The sequence below is a fragment of the Columba livia genome, chromosome 1 (genome assembly GCF_036013475.1).
Source record: "Columba livia isolate bColLiv1 breed racing homer chromosome 1, bColLiv1.pat.W.v2, whole genome shotgun sequence".
Lineage (NCBI taxonomy): Eukaryota > Metazoa > Chordata > Aves > Columbiformes > Columbidae > Columba > Columba livia.
This window is the reverse complement of record NC_088602.1, coordinates 176,655,276-176,677,750: the sequence shown is the minus strand read 5'-3', so window position 1 is coordinate 176,677,750 and position 22,475 is coordinate 176,655,276. Positions and strand designations below refer to the sequence as shown.

Genomic DNA, 22,475 nt, shown 5'->3' with positions numbered 1-22,475 from the left:
GATTTGAAAGAGGAAAGAACAAGGCTATTTGCAAACCTGGAAGATCTGTCAAGAGACTGAAAAAGTTGCAACATTAATGAAAAGTGAAAGAGAACAGGAGGAGCAAGAGGTAGTGAGGGACACAATGCAAGAGGAATGCTTGTTGCTCAGGTCCCAAATGACCAACCCCTGCAGCCACCAGGTGTACCAAGCCATGGGGTTTTGGGAGAGAGACTGAAGCAGACCCCATTTAAAACAAAAAGCCAAAAATAACCCAAAAAAGGTACTTATAGTCCACTGAAAGACTGATTATCACTTAGGGAAAATTTGTATTCTCCCAGCAGCAGAAAGACTGCATATAGAATCAGAATAGTTTAGGTTGGAAGGGCCCTTCAAAGGTCATCTTGTCCAATCCCCTGCAATGAGCAGGGACATCTTCAACTTGATCAGGTTGCTCAGAGCCCCATCCAGCCTGGCCTGGAATGTTTCCAGGGATGGGGCATCTACCACCTCTCTGGGCAACCTGGGCCAGTGTTTCACCACCCCCATTGTAAAAAATGTCTTCCTCATGTCTAGCCTGAATCTCCCCTCTTTCAGATTAAAACCATTACCCCTTGTCCTACCGCAACAGGCCCTGCTAAAAAGTCTGTCTTTCTTACAGGCTCCTTTTAAGTACCAAAAGGCTGCAATAAGGTCTCCCCACCTTGTCCAACTCCAACATTCAGGTACGGCATTTAGTGTTACATGGCTAAATGTCTGAATCAAGCACACACTATCAGTCATTGCCGGTGCCTGAGCTCATGCTTAAAGAGCAGACGAAGTAATTAGCCAGTCAGGAAACAAGACAGATGAAGAATAGCAGATGATTGCCATGATGTAGAAAAGCACATGATGTATATGACTCCATATAAAGAGAGGAGCTACAGTTTGCAAAAATAACTGAATTCAGTGTGCTGGATGATCTTACCCAACCTGCATAAACCAACCTTGCTACACATAATACTGCTGCAGTGAAAAGAACCCAAGTTACTCTCTAATCCTTAATAAAGTGTATAACTGTATAAACGGTGACAATGCAGTACTTGCAGTGGCCATCACTGGACATGTCAACCAGCGACATTAAACTCACAGTATTCTGCAGCAGTACATTTATCAGGATTATATTTTCAGAAATGAAACAAAAAAGGAAAATCCAAAGAGTATTCCTCTCCCCATCTTTAAACTAAAATGCTTTAGATAAAAGAAGTATTTGTCAATTCAAGAAATCAAAAATCAAGTAGTAGAGCTAAGAAAAATATAGTGTGCTGTATTTAAGCAGAGATATTTAATAAATAACTGGAAATATGTGAAACATTCAGTAAAAATCTGGAGTAGCTCTTTTAGTGCCATATTGCCCCATTCTTTTATACTTATTGTGTAGTGCACAACTGACAAGACATGGAAGACTGCCTACCGAATTGTCTTTCAGCTGGAGACCTTCTCCATTGGGCAGCGATGACCTCCGTTTTGTTGAGTTCTTGTTTGGTGTAGAATTAGCAGCTCCGGTTTTCTTCTTGACAAAGAGGACTTCACAGCTGGCTTGATCTTCATTGTGCGTGCTCTTCCCTGCATTTATTACCCTAAGAAAAAAAAAAGGACATTAAAAAAAGAAAATAAAGGACATGTCCAAGTTAGCAAAGCACAGAAGCCTCCACGTGTATCTCATATGTGACTCAAAATGTGTATAGAACCATAGCCCAGAAGCCTTACAAATACCAACTGAATTAAAATATCTTTCTCATACACATACATACAGACATGCACACTGTGTGTTTCCATACACCTATGTAGGGCCTAACAAGCATTTTTCACAGAACTATGTGAATAAGAAACAATAATATAAGCATATTCTACCCTTAGGCATACCATGCTTTTCTTCAAAGGGAGTACGTGATGGTCAAGTCTGATAACACTTATGCCTCCTAGTTGAAACATGAGGTCTCCAGTTGCTTTTGTACCTGCCAGCTAATCTGTTGGCTGAGGGTGTGGATTCTGTCAAGTTCCAAGTCTTGGACAAACAAAATACCTGCTATAAATCTAAAAAGCTGTTACTGCTAAAGGCGCAGAAAAATGTGCAACTGCTTTTAGTCTGTTTAAAGGGCACATATTAGAAACATTGTAGCAAAAATACAAAGGAAAGTTTTTGCCTTATATTCCAACATGCAAGTTGAACTTGCTTGTACCACAGCAACACAGCGAGATGCATACTCAATACACTCCTCTGGCACTGCAGAACAAGATACACCCTCCCCCACCCCAAAATGAAACCACAAACCCTCACACTTGTATCCCACCTGAAGTGTAGAGAGCAGAAGACTGGCACCAAGAAGCTGCAGGCATGCAGAAACCAGCACTGAGAGCTCAGTACAAGCTTTGGACAACCAAGGATATCCCAAGACTTGCACCACAACTGCTCATCTTCCTTCCATCAGTGATGAAGCTGAAATAACAGCTGTTCCACCACCAACTTTTAAACACCCTCATCAGAAGTCTGCATTATCCAAGATACTGTGGTTACCGTCATCCACCTCAGGAAGCCAAGTTGAAACACATTTTCCGCTCTCTGTACAAGAACCTAATCACAAACTGACTCATTTTGCATCATTTGACACTGCGTTCAGTAGGACACATGCTCTGACAGTCCTGGGCTCACACAGGGAAAAAGCTGTGCAAGCTGGGACCATGTCTTGTTCCAACCAAGCAAAGACATCATCCACAAACACCGTCTAACCACTTCTCTTTATCAGCAGGTGAGAGTCACCTAACAAGTTGACTGCTCATCAGAGACAGCATTTCTACTACTGCAAACACACCAAGTTTCACATCAGGCACACAACGTCTTCCCAGAAAGTAAAACAGCTTGAAGACACATTCTAAACCTGATGGCAAGTTCAAGACACACCTGACTTCTTGATCTCTTAATGTTTTCATTACAGTATAATTATACATAACAGGAAAGCACTTGCTAAAGGTTGTTGAAATGAAAACAAAAACCAAAGGAAGGCCTGCAGGGCACTCTGCGGCAGCCTGCCTGCTCTTGCCGAAATGTCAATTCAGTGTGAGCCTAGCTTAAAGGTAAAATATTCTTTTGATTTTCTAAGAGCAACATGATACTCTGACATGCAAATGAGTATTCCTGCCTGTGATTAGACAAAAAGACAGCCTTACTCTAAGAAAAGGTGCATCCACTACAATTAACTGCTTCCAGAAACTAAACGTTTCCGTACACTGCCAAATGTCACACACAGCAGTCTGACATCTGTATGCACAATATCACCGGTTGTTTACAAGCATTTCTTGTAAATAAACACCAACTGTGGATAAAATTACTTTGTGAAACACACAGAGTGCAGAGATGAAGCAGCACCTTGTTGCAAGGCACCTGCGAGCAGTTGAACCGCTCACCTCCTGCGGTGCCTGACCTTTGAAGCAACTGGAGATCAAACACTGAGATGCAATAAGCTTCCAGTCTGAAAACTTGACATTTTCTTGATATATTAGGAAAAACTGAAGCACATATTCAGAAACGGGGTGGGGGTTGAGAAAGCACAAATTCCAAAGAATTTAAATCAGCTGACCAATGCCCCTTTAGTTTGAAATGCTACAACAATGATTAAAATATTGCAGCAGCACAGAATGTGTAGTTTCATCATATGGAGAGCTAATTAGTATTTGGTTTAGCTGATCAGTCTCCTCATTAATGCTGCTAGTTGTTTGCAACCCCATTTTTTTAAAAAAAAGCAGAAGATATATAGAGAAAAGCAACTCCTTACAAAAATCACTACCTTCCTTATCACTTATCATTCCTTACAAAAATCACTCCAGTATTGGAGCTGCTCTGGATTCTAAACTTTGTGATGGACTTCGGGACTTGTGTGGTAGGAGATGTTCTGATGTTTAATGGCATGTTAAGTTATGCACAATACGGTACCATTTTACAAAGCTCTTGCCAAGAAGAGTTGACAAGGCACTGAATACATTAGAAAGGCTACAAGAACAAAGTGACCTAACAGAGTAGCTTGGCAGTCAGCTACTGTGAAACGTCTAGAAGTTGAACCTGCGTACCAAACACCTTGCTAGAAGAGGACATGGCCAAAAGGAACCCGGTAGGACAGAATACTGAGAAGATGTGGGGGTTGGGATGTCAGTATATGTTCCCTCACAGAATTTTACTTAATCTCTCCAAATTCCAGTTCTTCTCTTTCCAGCACATGATTAAGTTTATTTTGGAAATCCTTCCTAAGACTTGAACTAATAATGTCAAAATAGTGCCTATGGGTGCTACCAGGCAACACAGGGTCTAGGTGCCAAAAACTGCCCCTCTTCTGACATGAGACCGCTTCTACCCTCACATCCCATCAGTGAACTTTGGAAGAGGCCTGCAGTGAAGCCTCGTGTGATTTTTTAATCCCAAAGCCTGAGCTACCTGTTGGTGCCTGATGCCCAGCACAGTAGCAGGCAACACCACCTCCTTAGCTTCAAACATCTCTGACTTTGCTGCCTTTTGAAATCCTTTTCTCTCAGCAGCTTCTTAAATCCCTCCTAGAGGCAATTCTTTCAACCAGCTTTCCAATGCTAATTTTGCTGTTGTCTCTCCTCCTTGCTCTCACAGACTGTAACTTAGCAGGACAAAAACCACACCTAAACCACTTATATAAATAACAAAGCAGAACTGGCAAGATGTTTGTATCTCCAAAAGGTAACCCTTAATTAGACCTCTGAACACTTTTATGGAAAACCTACCATCCCCCTCCTTCCAGAGAGGAAGTGCCTCAGCTTCCTAAGCTTTTCAGTTCCCCTTCAGATCCCTTTTTCTGTCTGCCTCGAAAAATAAGTTATCCTCCAGAAAAGTGAACAAAAGCACCACCTTCTCACACTCAATACAAAAAACCCTCCCCTACCCAAAAAAGCACCCTCCAATCATACAGTTGTCCTCACTTCCATTTTCTCATGGATGCAAAGAATAATAATAAAATGTTGAGAAAAAATGAATTTTTAAAAAAATATTGAGGCCTATATAATTCCCTAGCTTTTATTTAGAGATGTTTTCAAGGGAATACTTGGTTTTCTTTTTCTCTCTTCATAACAATTCCTCGAGGAACTGTTTGATTAGACCTATTCATGACCAATTCCTTTCAATCCCTTCCCTCTTCTCCACCATTACCTGTTTATTTCCTATCCAATTTTTTTACAAAGTTCAACCCAAATAACATATCTAATTTGGATCAGAAGTGCCTCTTTTTACAGCATTAGCTCTCTCTATTGTGTCAAATACATTGCTCAGTAATGAAGAAGTAATCCTAAGGATCATTTTACGTTGTAGTAGTGCTAGTAAAAATACCTCCTGCTTTGCAAATAGGAGCTTACTGAAGCTTGCACACTGAGGTGGTGGTGTTTGGTCACACTTGAAGAGGTACTTGCATCAACCTTCATGGACACTTCAGTGCTTTAAGAAACTAATCTCAAACATGTCCTCAGCTAAAAGCAAATGCTCCAGACAGGAGCCTGCTAGTTTGTGTGGCTCACAATTTGCATTCTACTGGTATCTCACAAGACCCCAAATACCATCCAACTGAATAGAAATGCAGGTCACACTGTGCTTCTATTCATCATTCAACAAGCAGAGCTCAAACTCTGGTGCCAAGGTCACTGACTACAAAATCCTAAGTTTATCTTACAAGAACCAAACCAGATCAGTTAACAAATCCAAAACAGGTTTTGGTAAAACTTTCCCAACCAAAGAAAAAACAGCAACCCAAAGAACAGATCAAGTCTTTTGAAGCATTCAGTCCTCTATTTTTCACACCTTTATTATCACATATACTCTTTAGTAGTTTTACTCCTCCCTATACTGTGCTCATTGAGATTACATTAAGTTGCATTTGCTTCAGCAAAAGTTCCAAGCTGTGCTGTAGGAGTAGAGTTTTACTGAGGTTTATATCTCAAATTCTGAAAAAAAATTAAAGTAGTTGCCCAAGTACTTTTATTTTTTAAACTTGCAAGTCCAGCACAATTTCATATGTAACATAACTAGATAAAAATAACAGGTAAAGGCAAAGAGCTCAGCAGAAATTCTGAATGATGCATGACAATAGCAGTGTGCACAAAAAAATGCTTTCTGAAATGTAAGGACTAGGAGAGCTACAAGAGCTTGGGGAGCTACGTTGCAGCAGGAGAAGTGTGGGACTTGGCCACACACACACACCAGACCTGTCCTAGCTAAGAAACAAAACCTGTAAGCAGCAAGCCTGACCTACCCCCTCGGTTTAGTTGAGCTGTGGGGTAACTGACACCACCTGTGACCATGAGAGGACATTCCAAAACCAATCTGCTTCTCCTCCACCAAGGCACATTTCTTCTCCACAGTAGTGCAGACAATTCCCAGTTCCACCTCCTCTGCAAGACCTATTGCGAGGGTCAAGACATCCTATGCAAGCACTTCCAGAGCAAAGGTCTGAGCAGCCTGTGCTTGTACCACATAGGTTGAGGCTGAGGCTGTGCTTATTATCTACATGGTCCACAGTGTCTGACACTGAACACCAAAATACCTACAAATGTTTCAAAAAAGAAAGTGCTGCAGAGAAAGGGGGAGATCCAACAACTTGCACTTGTTGGCAAGGAAGCGGCCGTGCCAGGCTGGAGGCCATCCTAACAGGAAAGGTCAGCTGAAAGCAGAAGATCTCAATTCTGCTCAAACAAAAACGGTAAGTCCCATAAGATATTAAAAATGTAAATTAAAAACAAGTTATCCGCTTCAAACTTTCAATCACCAAACCGAAACTTTTCTCAACTGTGTCTTTATCTTTCTTCCCCAAGGAAATTTTTAACTCAGTAGGCATACAAACTTAAACATTTTTTAAGCTATGCAACTTGGCATGCTCCTTGTTTCTCCATTATCAGTTTTCAGGTTACTAACAATACCAAAGAGTAATATGGCTTATTGGGGAATTAAGCGATACTTTTTCTAGGAAATACTGGTTGTATTCAATCATCACAAGAATTAAACAATGAAAACCAAGGGCTTTTGTTGAGGTTCGTGATTTATTTGCTGTGGATAAAAGTGACTTTCTGCATTTCTGGCTTATACAAGCTTCTGAAATAGATACCTTAACAACCTTCCTGCTGTACACAAGGTAAAAAAAGAATAATGGCAATAGATGGCAAAAGAATAATGTCAAGAAAATGGCACCCTACCCATGCAACAAACAAAAGTCCAAAAAAGTCAGCCCAACACATTTGCCTTGAAGGAAAATTCAGGCCACAACAGAAGCTTAAAAAACTCTCCATTAGCTGAGGTAATGGAAAGTTGCCTGCAAGATGTCTTTACTTGAGGAACCCGCTCTCATTTGATCCACAAAAACTTAAATTTGTTAAACCCTGGCAAATGCAAAAGCTCTTCATTACTAGTTCAGGCTTAGGAAAAAGGAGGTACAAGAAAGGTGACATATTCATGGTCAGTTTGTTGTTTATTGCATTTTTCAATTTAAGGCAGGGGGTTCAGAGTAGCAGCGGGCACCTGTAGTTGTTTTGCCACTGAATAAACAAATCAGTTCATCAGGCAGCGCAGAGCCCATCTCCGTCCCCTCCAGCCTGCCGGGCTCCAGCTGCTTGCCAGAGCTACACCAGCCTCCCTCCTCCTTCCAGCTGGGGATACGTGCTACCCTGCAACCCCAGTATAGAGCCCGCTTGTATCCAATGCAACCGATAACACAGAAGTAACCCGGATGAACAAACAACATACCTATAAACAACGGACAATATGATCCTACTGTTTTGTATTATGACTTCAACAGTCTTAGAATGATGATTGTGATACCATAAAAAAAAAAAAAAAAAGTTGTTTCATACAAGTATTCCTGGCTTTTCTTGCCCCATCCCTTCTTTCCTTTTTTTTTTTTTTCCCTCCCTAATGGATTAGCATGTGAGTGGATGCCACTGCCTCCTTCTGTGACATCTCATTTATAGTCTTAGCTTTCCAGGTAGGTGGCTGTTTCCCTCCCTTCACCCACACAAGATTTATTTCTGCACTGGGAATCGACTCGAAAGAGATTTCCTCCTGGCTGTTCACCTCCTCCCGCAGATGAAAGGCAGCTTTTCAAGCAGCCTAAACACTCTCATTCATTCATTGCTGTTACTGTCTCATGCTCACATCAAAACCAAGACACCCACTAGAACTGTCCACTGTGAGCAGAAACTGAAGCCATCCTTGAATCAGTTCTCTAAATCTATGGGTTTGAATAAAACCTTAATTTTATTAACAAAGGAGAAAGTGAATGTTTAGCCAGTGTGAAAATATGGGTTCTTGTATCAGTAATCACACTAGTATACTGGGCCAAGCTCACTTTAAGACTCACTTACCAAGCTGATATGGACTAAATATGAAATTAAAATAGGCAAGGCCCAAAAGGAGAACACCAGTTATGCTGGAGGTTTAAACACATTAAAGAAGTCAAAAACAAAGCAAGAAAGTTCTAAAAATTTCTGCCACAAGTTCGGTGTAAATGAAGATAAACTGGTAGCACAGCTGCTCTTTTGACTGAAGTTGATGTTGTCTTAGAAGAGAAGTCCCCGCCGACACTATGTGTATGCACTTCCCAAAATGATGTTGCGGGGCATACCATCCAGCTACGCTTGCCAAAAAAGATGAAATACCAAGCGATTACAAGGAACAAGACACCTGTAGGTCACAGTAATGGAGTAAACTCTGTGATCACTACACCGGGATGAACAGCTCTTTTTGATAATTAGCACGCAGGTATTATATGAAAAAATCAATGGACAGTGAGCCCAGAGCAGATTCTGAGCCAGACCAGTGGGACACAAATGTGGTTATGCATGATCTCACTTCAGGGCTGAACAATCTCAGCCACAGCTGGCAAAACTAATTACAAAGTTCTCCTTCCTCACTCCTTCTGTACTGGCTATCAGTATGGGGCGAGAAGAGTTCACAAAAGCAAAGATGAACTTGATGCTGTAAGAGAACTACCACTTCTTTCCCACATAGCACAGTGAAATTGTAAAGAGATATGTCAGACTACTCATTGTCCTACCTAAAGCAACTTTGTGTGGCTATCTGTTCAAAGCTTGCTGAAAAAATTTAAGCAAGAGAATTGGAAGGAAAAAACAACATCATGTTGACCAGTGTCCTTCTAGTCCAATTTCCAGTAACGTATTTTCTTACACTTTTTTCTTCTCCTCCTTCATAGGTAAATTTTCAAGTAAGTTATCTCCTGCTGATCTGAGAATAAATGGGTCTGAATTTCTTTCCATGGTATACAGGAAGAAGTTGGCTTGAAAGTTCTTCAAGTGATGCTTCTCATATGAATAGGGCATAGTTAATCTGGTGAAGGTGACCTTCAGGGTATATTTCCACAAAAACATTAAGATTTTTATGCATCATGAGACTTTTCTAGACTATTGTTGCTAAGGCAAAGAATGATTCTCAGCTTTGGCTGGTATGCCAAGTTCAGAGAGCGTCAAATTGAAGCAGAAAGCATTAAACAAGAGCAAAAGACTGCAAAAAGAAAAGGAGCATTTCTACACGAATATACTTTATCCTGGTTCATTAGCCTGTGAACAGCCCTTTGACTTCATGTTACACATTCGGACTGACAACTTTTGAAACTCATGCACTTGACTCAATCTTAAGAAAACACATTATGCACATGATGATAGTGGTCTTCCTTCATTTTGTTCCCAACCATTTTATCATATGTGTGATTTTGCTGCCTTGACCTTCAAGTGCAATACTGAAGGTTCATTGATGAGCAATACTTGACTTTGTGCTGCATAGCAAGAAACACATCTATGGATAGTGGTTTTGAGTTGGTTTTGGATGAGAAACATCTTTGGATCTATCCTTGAGCTCACATTCAAGACAAGAACCCAAGTTCTTCTATTCCCTTCCCTTCCCTCTAATGTAGGGAAGTGGTGGAGTCCCCATCCCTGGAGGTGTTTAAAAGACATATAAATGAGGCTCTTAGCAAATGGTTTAGTGTAGATTTAGGTTAAGGTTGGACTCTATGATCTTAAGGGTCTCTTCCAACCTAAATGATTCTATGATTCTATTCTATGATTCTGTGAAAAACTAGCCACTTCCACGCCTGTTCCCATGAAGTGTACAACTCGTGTGCACATGAGGCTGAGGATACTGTGTGACAGTCCTGACCATGAGCATTCCTCATAAAGAGGACACAGTAGAGACACAAGTCTGATGGAAGAAAGAATGGTTGCATATGAGGTCCAGTTCGCCCCCCACAGTTACATGACAGAAATAAACAAATCACACTAGTGAAAATGATGAAGGGGTAGGGACAGTAGCCTGCCCCTAATCTCTACAGTAAGGGGCATCCAGGCCTCAGAAATATTCACTTAGTCTACAGGCTCAACACTACTATTACTACTACACCGACTACTACTACAACTACACACACAAAAAACCCAGCCAAATGTTCCATTTGAATGAAAAATATTTTAGTTTTATTGTAGACTCATTTATGGGTGTCTGAACGTGGCAAGGATGTGTGAAGGAAAAATACCAATTTTTTTTTCCACGCTGATTTCCTTCCCAAAGTTCTACTTCTGAAAGCACATCCAAAACAAACCCTTTCTTCCCTAGAACAATGCCAATTACATGCAAATAAAAGCTCTCCTTATACTTACAATGAAGCAAGTTATGTGTTTAAAGTACTTCAGTAAATCCCACACCAATAGGCTGTGATGCTGCAGGCTGCAGTCTCAGCTCTCTCAGGGTTAAGAGAAATCAAAATAAAGGGCTTATGCAAAACTAGTCCAAGCTTTAAAAAAAATTATCTCTCATATTTAGCATGTGTGAAAGTTAACAGCAAGAGTTCAGCAGTGACAGTACTAATCCCTTTTATACAGCTGTCAACTTAAATTAGCCCCAAACTAATTTTTCCAAGTGTGACAGACAGTGTACACAGTTCTACAGATAAGCACTAATGCCTTATTCACAATATCCTTCTACTGCAGCGGGTATTGTGAAGTCCCTATAACCTGAAAGAAGTCAATCTGCTAATTTATTCTTAAAAAGCCATCATAGCAAACTGTGTATGTATGAAAGCACACATACCCAAGGGAAAAAAAAAAAAAAGTAAAATAAAACATTACATACAGTTTTATTACTAAGAATCCACAAGTAAAAAAACTAATCCAAAGCCATTCATTTTAAAGAATAGCTTAAAGAAAAACTACACCCTGCTGCTGGAGTTTTACATCCATCATTTTTTCCTCTCAGAGAACATTAAATGGCAGATTGTCAGGAAGGTGCCATGTGCAAAAAACACTATAATGTTTCTTTTAAACAGAAACGTGCCTCAGAACACAATCTTTTACTTCTATTATCAAAATTACTTTCCTAGACCTCATCTTTGAAGCTGTTAAAACATAAGCTAAATGTAAGCAAATGAAATATCACAAATTCCAAACCTGAAAAAAAGGTTGTAGAAAAATAGCGGCTACCTTAATCTTGACAGATCTTGAGGATCCAACAAAACATTTGTATAGTGTTCATAGTGTTCATTCATTCTGCTTGGGAGTTACAGCAAACTCCAAAATTAGCTTTCCCAAATTTAAGGTTAGAAAAACCACAACAACAACAAAAAAAACCCAACCAAACAAAATCAACACAACACCACCCCACACCAAAAAAAAACACAACAACAAACCAAACAACCACCCACCCACAGTATTTAATGCTAAACAAGATAAAGAAAATACTGCAGTACCTGATATATATTTTATATACCCACACATGCACACCCCTCTACAAAATACTAGGTATTTCTGGGGCAAGCTATTCAAAGTTCAATTAAATGTTATGTCACTGAAAACACTTGGTTTTCATGCAATATATGTCAAAGTGATTAATATCTTTGCTCATTGTTTGGGAATCACACATGCAAAATGTCAAGTGTAGTGGTGATTTGGAGACAAAGTCAACATAGGGATCCTGGTAAAAATCAGTAAAAAGAAGAATCCCAGCCAAATGCAGAATTTCTGAGAGCAGGCATATATCAGTAAGCAAATGTCTGTCTGTCCATGCATCTGTGTAGGGCTTGGACACAAGGATGTCCATTTCTACCTTTATGCAGGGGGAAGGTACTCAGGCTCTCAGGTCTGCACACCACCTACTACCACAGTGGGCCACAACATCACTTAGGGGTGTGCTGCAACCAGTCCCGCTGTGCCCCAGACAGCATGGACATGAGCACTGGTGCAGCACCGGGGCTGAAACTCAGGGCAAATTGTCCCCACAGGCACCTGCTGCCCTTGCAGGGGGCATGGGATGAACAGACATGCCCCCAACAAAGAGTGGAGGAGGTGCAGCAAGGTTAAGGAGCAGTTTTAGAAGGTGCAATACCAGAGAATCACAGAATAGTGGAGGTTGGAAGGGACCTCTGGAGGTCATCTGGTCCAATGCCCCTGCTCAAGCAGGGTCACCAGGAGGAGGTTGTCCAGGACCATGTCCATATGGGAACACAGGGGGAAAAAAGCACAAAGCCACCCAGTGTATGCACAGGATCTGGCACAGAGCAGGACGTGCTCATTGCCACCTTGTGAAGCCTGAGGCAGCTAACAACCCTGGGCTGGGACCCAGCTCTGGTCTGAATGGGAGCAGGAGCACCTGCACAGCTATTACCAGGTCATGGTTCTCCAGCACTACTGTTTCTTCTCCTTGGTGGTGCACATGCCTCCATTATGAATCTTACCCCTTCCCAAGTCAATAGGCAAAAGCACAACTGGCTCCTATGAAACCTCAGTCTAAGTCTTCACTTGCAAACACATTCAGGCACACCAGAAAACCTACAGATCAGCAAATACTTAGCACAAACATAGTAAGCAGGGCCAACATCAAATATTTTAAGAAGAGCTATAACTAAGGAGAGTCAATTGCGTCTGAAGAGGCCCACAGGAGATGGGGCAGCCCAGCACAAACAGACCTAAGCAGCACTGATGGGATGAATCCTGCATGGACTGATCAAAGGCATTTGCAGTCCCAGAGAGGTCTCAGCGAGAACACAGTCAACACCAGAACCAAATGACTACTGTAACTTGAACATAATCCTCCCTATTGCTCTCACACCACTGGGAAATTAAAATCTTGTCAAGATCTGCAAAAATATGTATCAGGAAATAATAAAGTATTAGTGTGTCCCTGCATCCTGCTACACCGAGGAACAACTTGTCATCAGAAATTATAATTACAGTCACACAAATGCGAAATAGGCATTAAGGCAGTGACTGAAACCAGAAGTTTGAATTTATTAACCCCTTGGCAAGGCTGTAAATAAACATTAAACAAAGTTGTATGTGGACTGAAAAGAAAACCCTGCAGAATTCAGCAGCTGAGCAGCTCGGAAAACAGGGAAGAGACACCTTCTCAGGAAAAGGATGAAAGGTGAACTTTAACAAAGTATCCTTTTGTCTTGGCTTTCCCAGTATAAGCAGCCTCCACCTTCACATCCCAGCGTGCTGCCACACAGGGACACCTGTGCAGTTGTTTTTTTTTAACCCAAATCAACATCTGGAATGTTGTGTCCAGTTCTGGGCCCCTCAGTTCAAGAAGGACAGGGAACTGCTGGAGAGAGTCCAGCACAGAGCCACGAAGATGATTAAGGCAGTGAGGCATCTCATGTATGAGGAAAGGCTGAAGAAGCTGGGTCTCTTTAGCTTGGAGAAGACTGAGGAGCGACCGCATTAACGTTTATAAATATATAAAGAGGCAGTGTCATGAGGATGGAGCCAGGCTCTTCTTGGTGACAACCAATGGTAAGACAAGGGGCAACAGGTACAAACTGGAACACAGAAGGTTCCATTTAAATTTGAGAAGAAACTTCTTTACAGTGAGGGTGAGAGAACACTGCAACAGGCTGCCCAGTTGGGTTGTGGAGTCTCCTTCTCTGGAGACATTCAAAACCCACCTGGACGCCTTCCTGTGTAGCCTCATCTCTGCTCCTGTGGGGGGATTGGACTAGATGGTCTTTCGAGGTCCCTTCCAATCCCTGACATTCTGTGATTCTGTGATTACCATAGCAAGACTGAAGAGACAATATGGAGGCAGAAATAGCAGATGATGGGGGCGGGGGGTAGGTCCTGCTTAAACTAACATTTCTGAAAAGAAAGTAATGAAGTTGTGCCTTACAAGTCTAGGAAGCTAGTAACAAAAAGAGACAGCGCACCACAGTCTAGTGCTATGTAACTGCGACATCAAATACGGATCTGTCTCTTCCTTGGAAAAATCCACTCAGATTCGCCTTCAGCTTCCAGAAGTCAAGTCCAGAGCACCTTCACAATGGCACATGCAGTGGCTCTGCACCAAGAAGCCAAGTGCTTTTAATCTTCTTAGGTGTCTACATGTGTCTTCAGTCCCCTACATGTGACTGCTGCTACAAGTATGGTCCCCAGAGGTGAGATCTAGTCAGACGTCTACAGTGCAGACAGCTAAGTCTGAGCTAATCACCCAGGCTTTATTTATAAGCAAAGAGAACATTTGGGGGCATGATTCATCTGACCTATTTTAGTTGCTTACATTAGGCTGAAATGTCTGTTCCTCTTTGTGGACAATAAAACTGAGCCTAGACACTTAGACAGCAGGTTGTCAGCCTGTGGTCAGATGATTCCCACCTTGTGTGCCTGAGCTTATGGGTTTGGAGAGGAAAAAAAATAAGAGGGAAAAAGCCACAACAACAACAACAAAAAAAAACCAACAAACAAACAACAACAAAAACACAATGAAAAAAACAATCAAAAAACAACAAACCAAAAACAACCAAACACACAGACACAAAAAGCCCACCAACTTCCCATTCAATAGGTTTTCTTGCTATTTGAAACACATTTTCCTCAAAGTGCAACTTTGGTATAGAATCCCTTGGTATGACTAATAACGCCACCCAGTGCAGAGAACCAGGGTTTAAAAGGAAATAGAAAAAACAAAATTAAATGCAAAAAAAAAGATATTTTTTAAATAAAGGCCAAGGACAGATTACCAGGTGTCCGAAATTTGGCATTCTAGCTCCTGTTGTGACAAGTGAGTTTAGCATGGTGCAGCAATTTAAATGCATCTAAAACAGCTGGTGGGATTCTCAAACACAAAAGGAGATAATTGTCAACCTTATGCACAGCAATTAAATCTGTATAGGCTAAAATAGGATCTATTGTTCCCCTAAAATACTGGGACTGGAGCCAGAAGTAACTTCAGTGGAGCAGAAAGTGGGCAGTTTGGAAAGGGGCTGAAAACTGCAGTTCTCTGGCATAACAGGGAAAAAAGCCAACCCACAACCAAAGAGTGAAGACAAATTCAGAGATTTTTTACAGAAAAATAATTTCTACTCCTCTGAAACTATCAGGGAGACATTAGAAATCAGTATTGAAACAGATGTCAACGTAGACTTATCTCGGTGCGTACTCTGCACAAATGGAAGTGTATCCAGTACTTTCTTCTGCTGACTGAAAAGAAAAAAGCTAGAGATTATTATTGCTATATTTAGACATTTGCACACTATCCTGATATGTTCCTTTGGAGTCATCTGAGCACATGCTATTTAGCCAGGCACAAGAAAATGGGATAACTGTTATTAAGAGACCAACACTGCCACTAGAGAAACAATCATTAATCCTCTTTCAATTCAAAATGATCAACAAGTGGCAGCAAAGGATTTGCAAATCATTTGCCAAGGACAAAATACCTCCAGAGCAGCATCAAAAGACAGCTGTTGGACTGGGAAAAAGAGGTGGCGCCAGGATCTTCAAAGCAGCGCACAGGCTTTGAATGTTCAACACATCCCAAGGAGACCAGTGTTCATGCTAGCCGGGGCAGGGGCAGCAAAGGCAGCACATGAGAAACCTGTTTTGGAGAAGGCAAAAAAACCCCACAAACATCCCTCTAACCCACCTGAGAACGTGCCTCTCTCCTGACTGAAAAACCTGTGAAAGCCAGACCAGGGGTGGGACAGAATTTGGGGCTGTGACTAAAGTTTGCTGCTTGTTAAGACCACGTGCAGCTTCTATCCACACCTTTACAGAAAGTATTTTAAAAGTTAAGTCTGGACTTGAAAGAATAAAAATCTGTTTAGGACTCTGACACAATCACCTGACAGAAGAAATGCAAACTTGCCCTAATTGTAGGTTAGAAGGTGTACCAAAGCTCCAGAGCTCTCCAACACTTACATCCATCCCTACAACCGGATCATGCTGCAAAAGGCTCCAAGGGCAGCTTGGCAACATGTTTGGTCCTGTCTTCTGCCTCAGGGTTTTGCCCGCTACCTGTACCAGGTCCATCACTCAGACTTTTTGCTCGTTCACCCACCAGACAAACACCACCACCACCTCCCCAAATACAATTCATTTTTTGTCAGATCCATTTCCTGATGGTTTCACAAATTCAGTCAGCCCAGCAGAAGGCTGGAGGCCTCAAGCCCAGCGAAGGAGAAGCAGGAAAGAACGTCTGCCCCAGCCAGGCAGCAGCAAACTCTGCACCTGCACCTCCGTGCAAGCCTGCTCCTGCTCCTGGGTTACACCTGTACCGCTACATACAATTGGCCCTTCTCCAGCCCAGGGGCCAAGGGTCATGGGCTACTCTCTTCATCTTCTCCCAGAAGTGTCTGTATCCAACCTGCCCAGTTCTGTCCTTACTGCTCCAGGGTAACATCTGGAAAAACACCAGATCGCACAGGCCACAGCCATGCTGGGGACACGCTGAGAAACAACATGCACAAACGCAGAACAAGCTCTGAAGCCAACACTTGGTTCAGTAGTGTTTCCTGGTGCAGCCAATACAAGACCGGGAATGAAGGGCAGTTTATCCCAATCTGCAGACTTGGAAATTCCTACACATTCCTGTAAGGTCTCCAGTGCCAGACACTGTCAGATGGGATGTTCAACTACGCATTTCTAGTTGAGAAGTTCTCAGGAACCTCAGAGAAACCAAAATTAATTCATTTTTCCTACACACTTTATCTTGAAAGGAAGACTAAACACCACTCTTATTTCACTATATGATCCACCAGAAATATAATCTTGCAATAAAATATGAGTACAGATAGCTGCTGTTATGCACCACAAACACCGTAATTAAAAATCATTCATCTTCAAAAGATATTTCTCCAAAGCTTCAAACATTGTATTATTCATTGAAAAGGCTTCTACTTAACTAGGAGAAAAAGAAAGTTAATCTTTCTTCTGCAGCAAGAGTATTTAGTAATACAAAGACTGTTCTGGAGTGCAGAAAACCCTGTGGTGGTTTTTGAACTAGCTAAAGGGACTTGAGAAGGACAATGAATCGCCAAGTCCCAACTCTGCTTGGAGACAACAGCACAACATCAGCAGCACGGCATCATGGTGATGGCAGAGGGAGAATAGTTTCTTTTCGAGCACCCCCCTTTTGGACTTTTGGCAGCAGGCCTTCTCCTGGCTGTGCGCAGCTCAGCACGATCGTGGTCCCAGCGCTGCGCCTGAGCTTCCTCCTTGGGACGTGCAGCCCGGAGGTGTCCGCATACCAAGCGATCTAGCCCAAAGGAGTCTCCAAGCCCATCAACTAAACCAAACCTGATAAAGCCTAACCCTACTACACGTTTTCCAGTCCCCTGACAAGACCTTCAGGGTTCAAGCAGAGCCCTTTTTGAGCTCTCTTCACCAGTAGATACAACTGCAATGTTATGCCAAGTCTTGTTCTTTTGCCTTTGTTTTGTTAAATTTACTCTGGTTCCTCTGCTCCTGCCAAGCCTCTTGGTGGCCACATCCCCAGGATGGCATCAGGCTTCCTGACCCAATTTTTCAACCTTCTGTAGCTGGTTCTCATCCCACCACCATAAAACTTGTTTCTCTTTTCTTGTTACTAGGATCTTTCTATTCCAGCATCCCCCTCCTTGAAGGGAAGCTGAAGCTACTTTCAGCCAACACTGCCCAAAGACACTGCCACTAAAAGCAGGAGAAAAAAAAAACCCTCCCACTTATGTAGTTTAATAACCACCAGTAAACAGAAACTCCATAGCAAATCAACATACACATTACTCTTCAACTGATTCTCAAAATTATCCTCCAGCTTCACAAGATTGTCTCCTAATATAAGACAATACAGCAGTTTAAAATACATTACTTCTTGGCTTCAAACTTCTTAATGCATTGTACAGGACAGTAGAATGATATAACATCCAGTGGGTTTTACATATACAGCAAAAAAACTTGGAAGCACCTACAGAGTAAGAGAACAAAAAGAAAGAATATCTGAAGCATGAGGGACAACTGCTTAATAAAAAAATGTTTTCTTTAAATAATACTGCCTTTATATATAACCAATGAGTTGCATTGTATCTTATATATAAATACACAAACACACAAACAAATTAAAATATCTTCCGAAGTACTAGTGAAACAGTCAGAACCCTCCATCTTTTCACTGAATTTCTCACTTCTATATAGTGAGACTATGACATCAATATAGTTTTTTCTTCGCTTTACCCATCAATCAGCTTATAATATCCACCTTTTCCAACCAGAGTGATTGTGTCAGGGTCTGGGGAAATATTTCAACTGAGAAAAAGTATATCCTTTACTCCATAGGCTCAAATAGCCACAAAATATGATCATACCACCTACTGTATGAGTTTAAATGGGGTTTTCAGGACCAGATAAATCACCATACTTCCTTTACCTCCATCTTTAGAGATATATATAGATAGAGATATACACATACACACACAGTACCCCATGTGTATTTTAAACAGGGATAAAGTTATCTGGTTAGGACAAATTTTATTTATTACACAAAGATTAAGAAATCCAATCTCTGCATTTCTCAGAGTGCTGAAATAAAATGCCCCACAGAATACAGGAGTAATCAGCACAGCAATTAGAAAAGGAAGATTTAAAACACAGAGGAGTTCTCCTCTACTGGGAAGAAAAAAAAAAATCCAAAAGCCAAACAAACAACCCTGTGAAATACTGATTATATCAGTAAGTACCAAATTGACTCTTACAAAGTAAAGATTTGGAGTAACGCATTTCTGAACACAAGAAATACACCCTTTCGTGGCTGATGAACGGATGGTGGTTGCAGCAGTCTCCTGATGCATCACCTGCCCTTACACACCTCATCTAGGTGTTCGTGCTCCAGCAGGGGGATTGGACTAGATGATCTTTCGAGGTCCCTTCCAATCCCTGACATTCTGTGATTCTGTGACACCTCCCTCCTGTAACACATAAATTAAAAATTGTGCGGCTCCACAGTGTAAAACAAGGAAAAGAGGCGCATCTGAGAGAAGGTGGGTTAACTGACTTTCTCGAGAGCAGCACTACGCGCTCAGGGGTGAGCAGGCTGCTCATTTCGGTCTGCTTAGAAACAAGCTGGTAGCTGACAATGGCAGTGACTCTGTCTTTCTGCTCCCCCACCCACTGGGGGATGGTGCCGACAAGGGGATACGAAGGATGCCAACCTTCAATCTGACAGCTCCATAGTCCTTATGATCTGCTTCCATATATAAACTTGAACAACAACTTTTTTTTAAAAAAAATCAATATATGGAGCATCTTCAGAACAGCTTTCAGCACAGCTCTGCTGACCCTGATGTCTCAGGACTCTGAGGTAGCACTTTGGAGTAGACAGCAGGTAGGGTGATTCTGCACTTTACTAATAGTATAATATTTTACAAAGGAACATTTCCTTCCTGCTGTACTCCTGGGACCAGACACCTGAAGTAAATGTCAAAGAATTTCCTGCTTCCTGCTCAGTGGTCTTCCACTGTACCTAACTGGCTCCAATCTCAGTTAATCACATTTTACCACTTGAGCTTCGATAAATATGGCTCCCACATATGTGACTCCTTCCCTCCTCATGAAAGTTATTTTGGCTTGCACCTCTTGCCTTTTTGAAGAGGCTTTTCCAGGAGGTTGGATGGTGAAGGGAAATTGCCTGTCTTTGTTTTAGCAAGCAATATTTCTACCTTTTCAATCACAGCAAAAAATAAAAGCACTAAAATTGTTCAGTCCTCTTATTTCCACATGCATGAAACTTTGCACAGCCTTCTGGATTTACTGTGCTTCTTAGATCATAACTACCCATTAAATATAAATTGAATTACTTCCACAAAGAAATCAATGGGAGGCGAGAGCATTAAGCAATAAGCCTCCCATCTTCTCCATTTATATACACATGCAAAAAGTTCACTGTGCTCTATTTTCTTACCTATGTGACAAGTTTTATTTCCCCCACCCCTAATTTATTTCTTGCCTACCAGCATGAACTGATCTACATGCAACAAAAAAAAGAATCTACATGTCTAATTAAAACTATCAAACATTCTAGTTGGTAGTTGGCATCATTGTATATAATGTTTTTTGCATTTCCTTCATCAGGTGACAGATCTTTGGTATAATGTGCTGTGATGCATAGCAACTAATATCCTCTTAGGATCTGGTCTATTTTGAATGTGACCCAAACATTTAATAGTCATTTTCTCTAGAGATGAAACTTACTGTCCAATTAACATTTTGAATAGCCTCAATAACTACAGCAAAGAACACTGCGATGATAATTGTTGCCATTAGACTTCTGCGTTTCAAGCATCTTTATCTGCCTATGACTCCACAGTGGCCTTCAACGGGGCTTTAAATATCATGATAAAAACTTAAACAAGAACATTGTTACAGTTAATTCTCAATAGTACACAGACTTTCAAAAATATCTTTGATTGAGGTAACACTGATTATTTTTACTCTATATTAACACAGAAATCCATTGTTTGGACATGGGAACAATATTCCCTGAACTGTTTAATCATCTCAGGCTTCTGTCCTTCACAAACTGTCTTCAAAACACAAAGGTGGTTATCTTGTGTAACAAAGGCAGTGTCGCTCTATTAATGGCACAAGAAAGCAAGGAGACAGGGACCATGCTCAGCTTATTTGCTTTAAGAATATTTCCTGCACCATCACCTCTCTGCAGGCATTTATGAGACTCAATGGATTATAATACAGTCAAATCAATATTCAGTTTGTGGAGCATAACATATTTAGGTACACACCACAAGCTGAACACTCCTCAACCCAATCTATCCTAAATCTAATCTCCAAAAAACATTAAGACTCTATTAAGCTTATCTAGCTGAAGAATTGCTCTTGGAAAAATAAGGAGACTACCTTTGCTTTCAGTATATTTTGCAATGCCTGCTTAATCAAAGACAGGACTATTTCCGTCACCATGTGAGAAAAGAGACTGTCCATCTCGTGCAGTCAAGTGAAGGGGTGGGCATGCCATCAAGCACTGTCACTTTGGTCAGAAGTTAATGGAAACAAACAACAGCTCAGAGATCCCTACAGAGTTTCAGTCATCTCTACCTTGTGCTTATCCCTCACCTTTCAGGCAGCCTGATACTCACAGCTCTTCATATCTTTAAGAGCAAGTAAAAGACTGCACAGAAGCATGCAACAGCCTAATAAAACAAAAGGCTTTTCTTTCCGGCCCTGGCAGATTACAAGAATAATGAAGCCAAAGCCTCTGGTAGCTAAACAAAAAAAAAACAATAAAAAACCACCAAGTGGTATAGGCAATTATATAAATGAACAAATGCATAAAAAACTATAGAAACAAAACCTGAAGTGTTTCCTTTCTCCTGTACTAGCTTATTTCATCTACCTCCCAGTGATGCAGGCCTGTAGTCCACAACACATCTCACAGAGCTCTGACTGATGGAGGCTGCAGTGATGCAGGCAGCACAGGTGCTCATTAGAATGTGCCAATTTTTTCTGATTTCAGAATACATTCCAACTATCTCTCACACATAAAATCAGACCACAGCTTCATTTATATTTATGGCGTAGAGAAGGTGGTGAATAGCAGAGGACACAGCTTGCAAGCATGGCCAACACCAAGACCATCGTTGCAGTGTGAGGCTCCTGTGCGAGCTCATGTCACAGCTCAGGAACAGTCCCCTGCCAGCTTTGCTCATGCGTTACTGATGGCACACATATCTACAGGGGTTCCCACTGGTGAGCAATGGCTCAGTGGCAACATGCACAGAAACAAAAGCTTCCCAGTCAGCTAAAATGCAGCAGAACATACACACATCTATTTTCCTACTGTAAAATGATGTTCTAAATAGAGCTTTCTGACATAAAGCTAGCACAGTAAGGAGGACAAACAGTGTGAGGAGCGCTAGCTTGGGGAGAGGAAAGCGGCAGATGAATGGATCTGATGATGCATTAGACTGGAAGAAGAGAAAGTTTAAAAGGTGTTTTCCATGTTTTACAGGTCTCCTGAAATGGAAAGTAAGTTTTAGACTGGTGCCATTGATCAGCATTCCCAACTAAGAAGTACAGTCTTTCAAAGTATTTAGTCACAGTTTTTGATCAAGAGTACATCTTTAAATAGGATTTCAGGAACTAGTATAGACTGCGATTTTGCTTTAAACTGTATATCTTTGTGTTACTTTTGAAATTCA

General features: G+C 41.3%; 1 protein-coding gene across 1 annotated transcript in view; it reads right to left on the bottom strand.

Moving 5' to 3' along the window:
* Positions 1-22,475, bottom strand: part of PPM1H (protein phosphatase, Mg2+/Mn2+ dependent 1H) — a 138,205-nt gene that overhangs the window by 71,282 nt on the left and 44,448 nt on the right. The window contains exon 2 of the mRNA XM_065048588.1: positions 1,433-1,598. Coding sequence (XP_064904660.1) covers positions 1,433-1,598 — 166 coding nt within the window. The remainder of the gene's footprint in view (positions 1-1,432; positions 1,599-22,475) is intronic.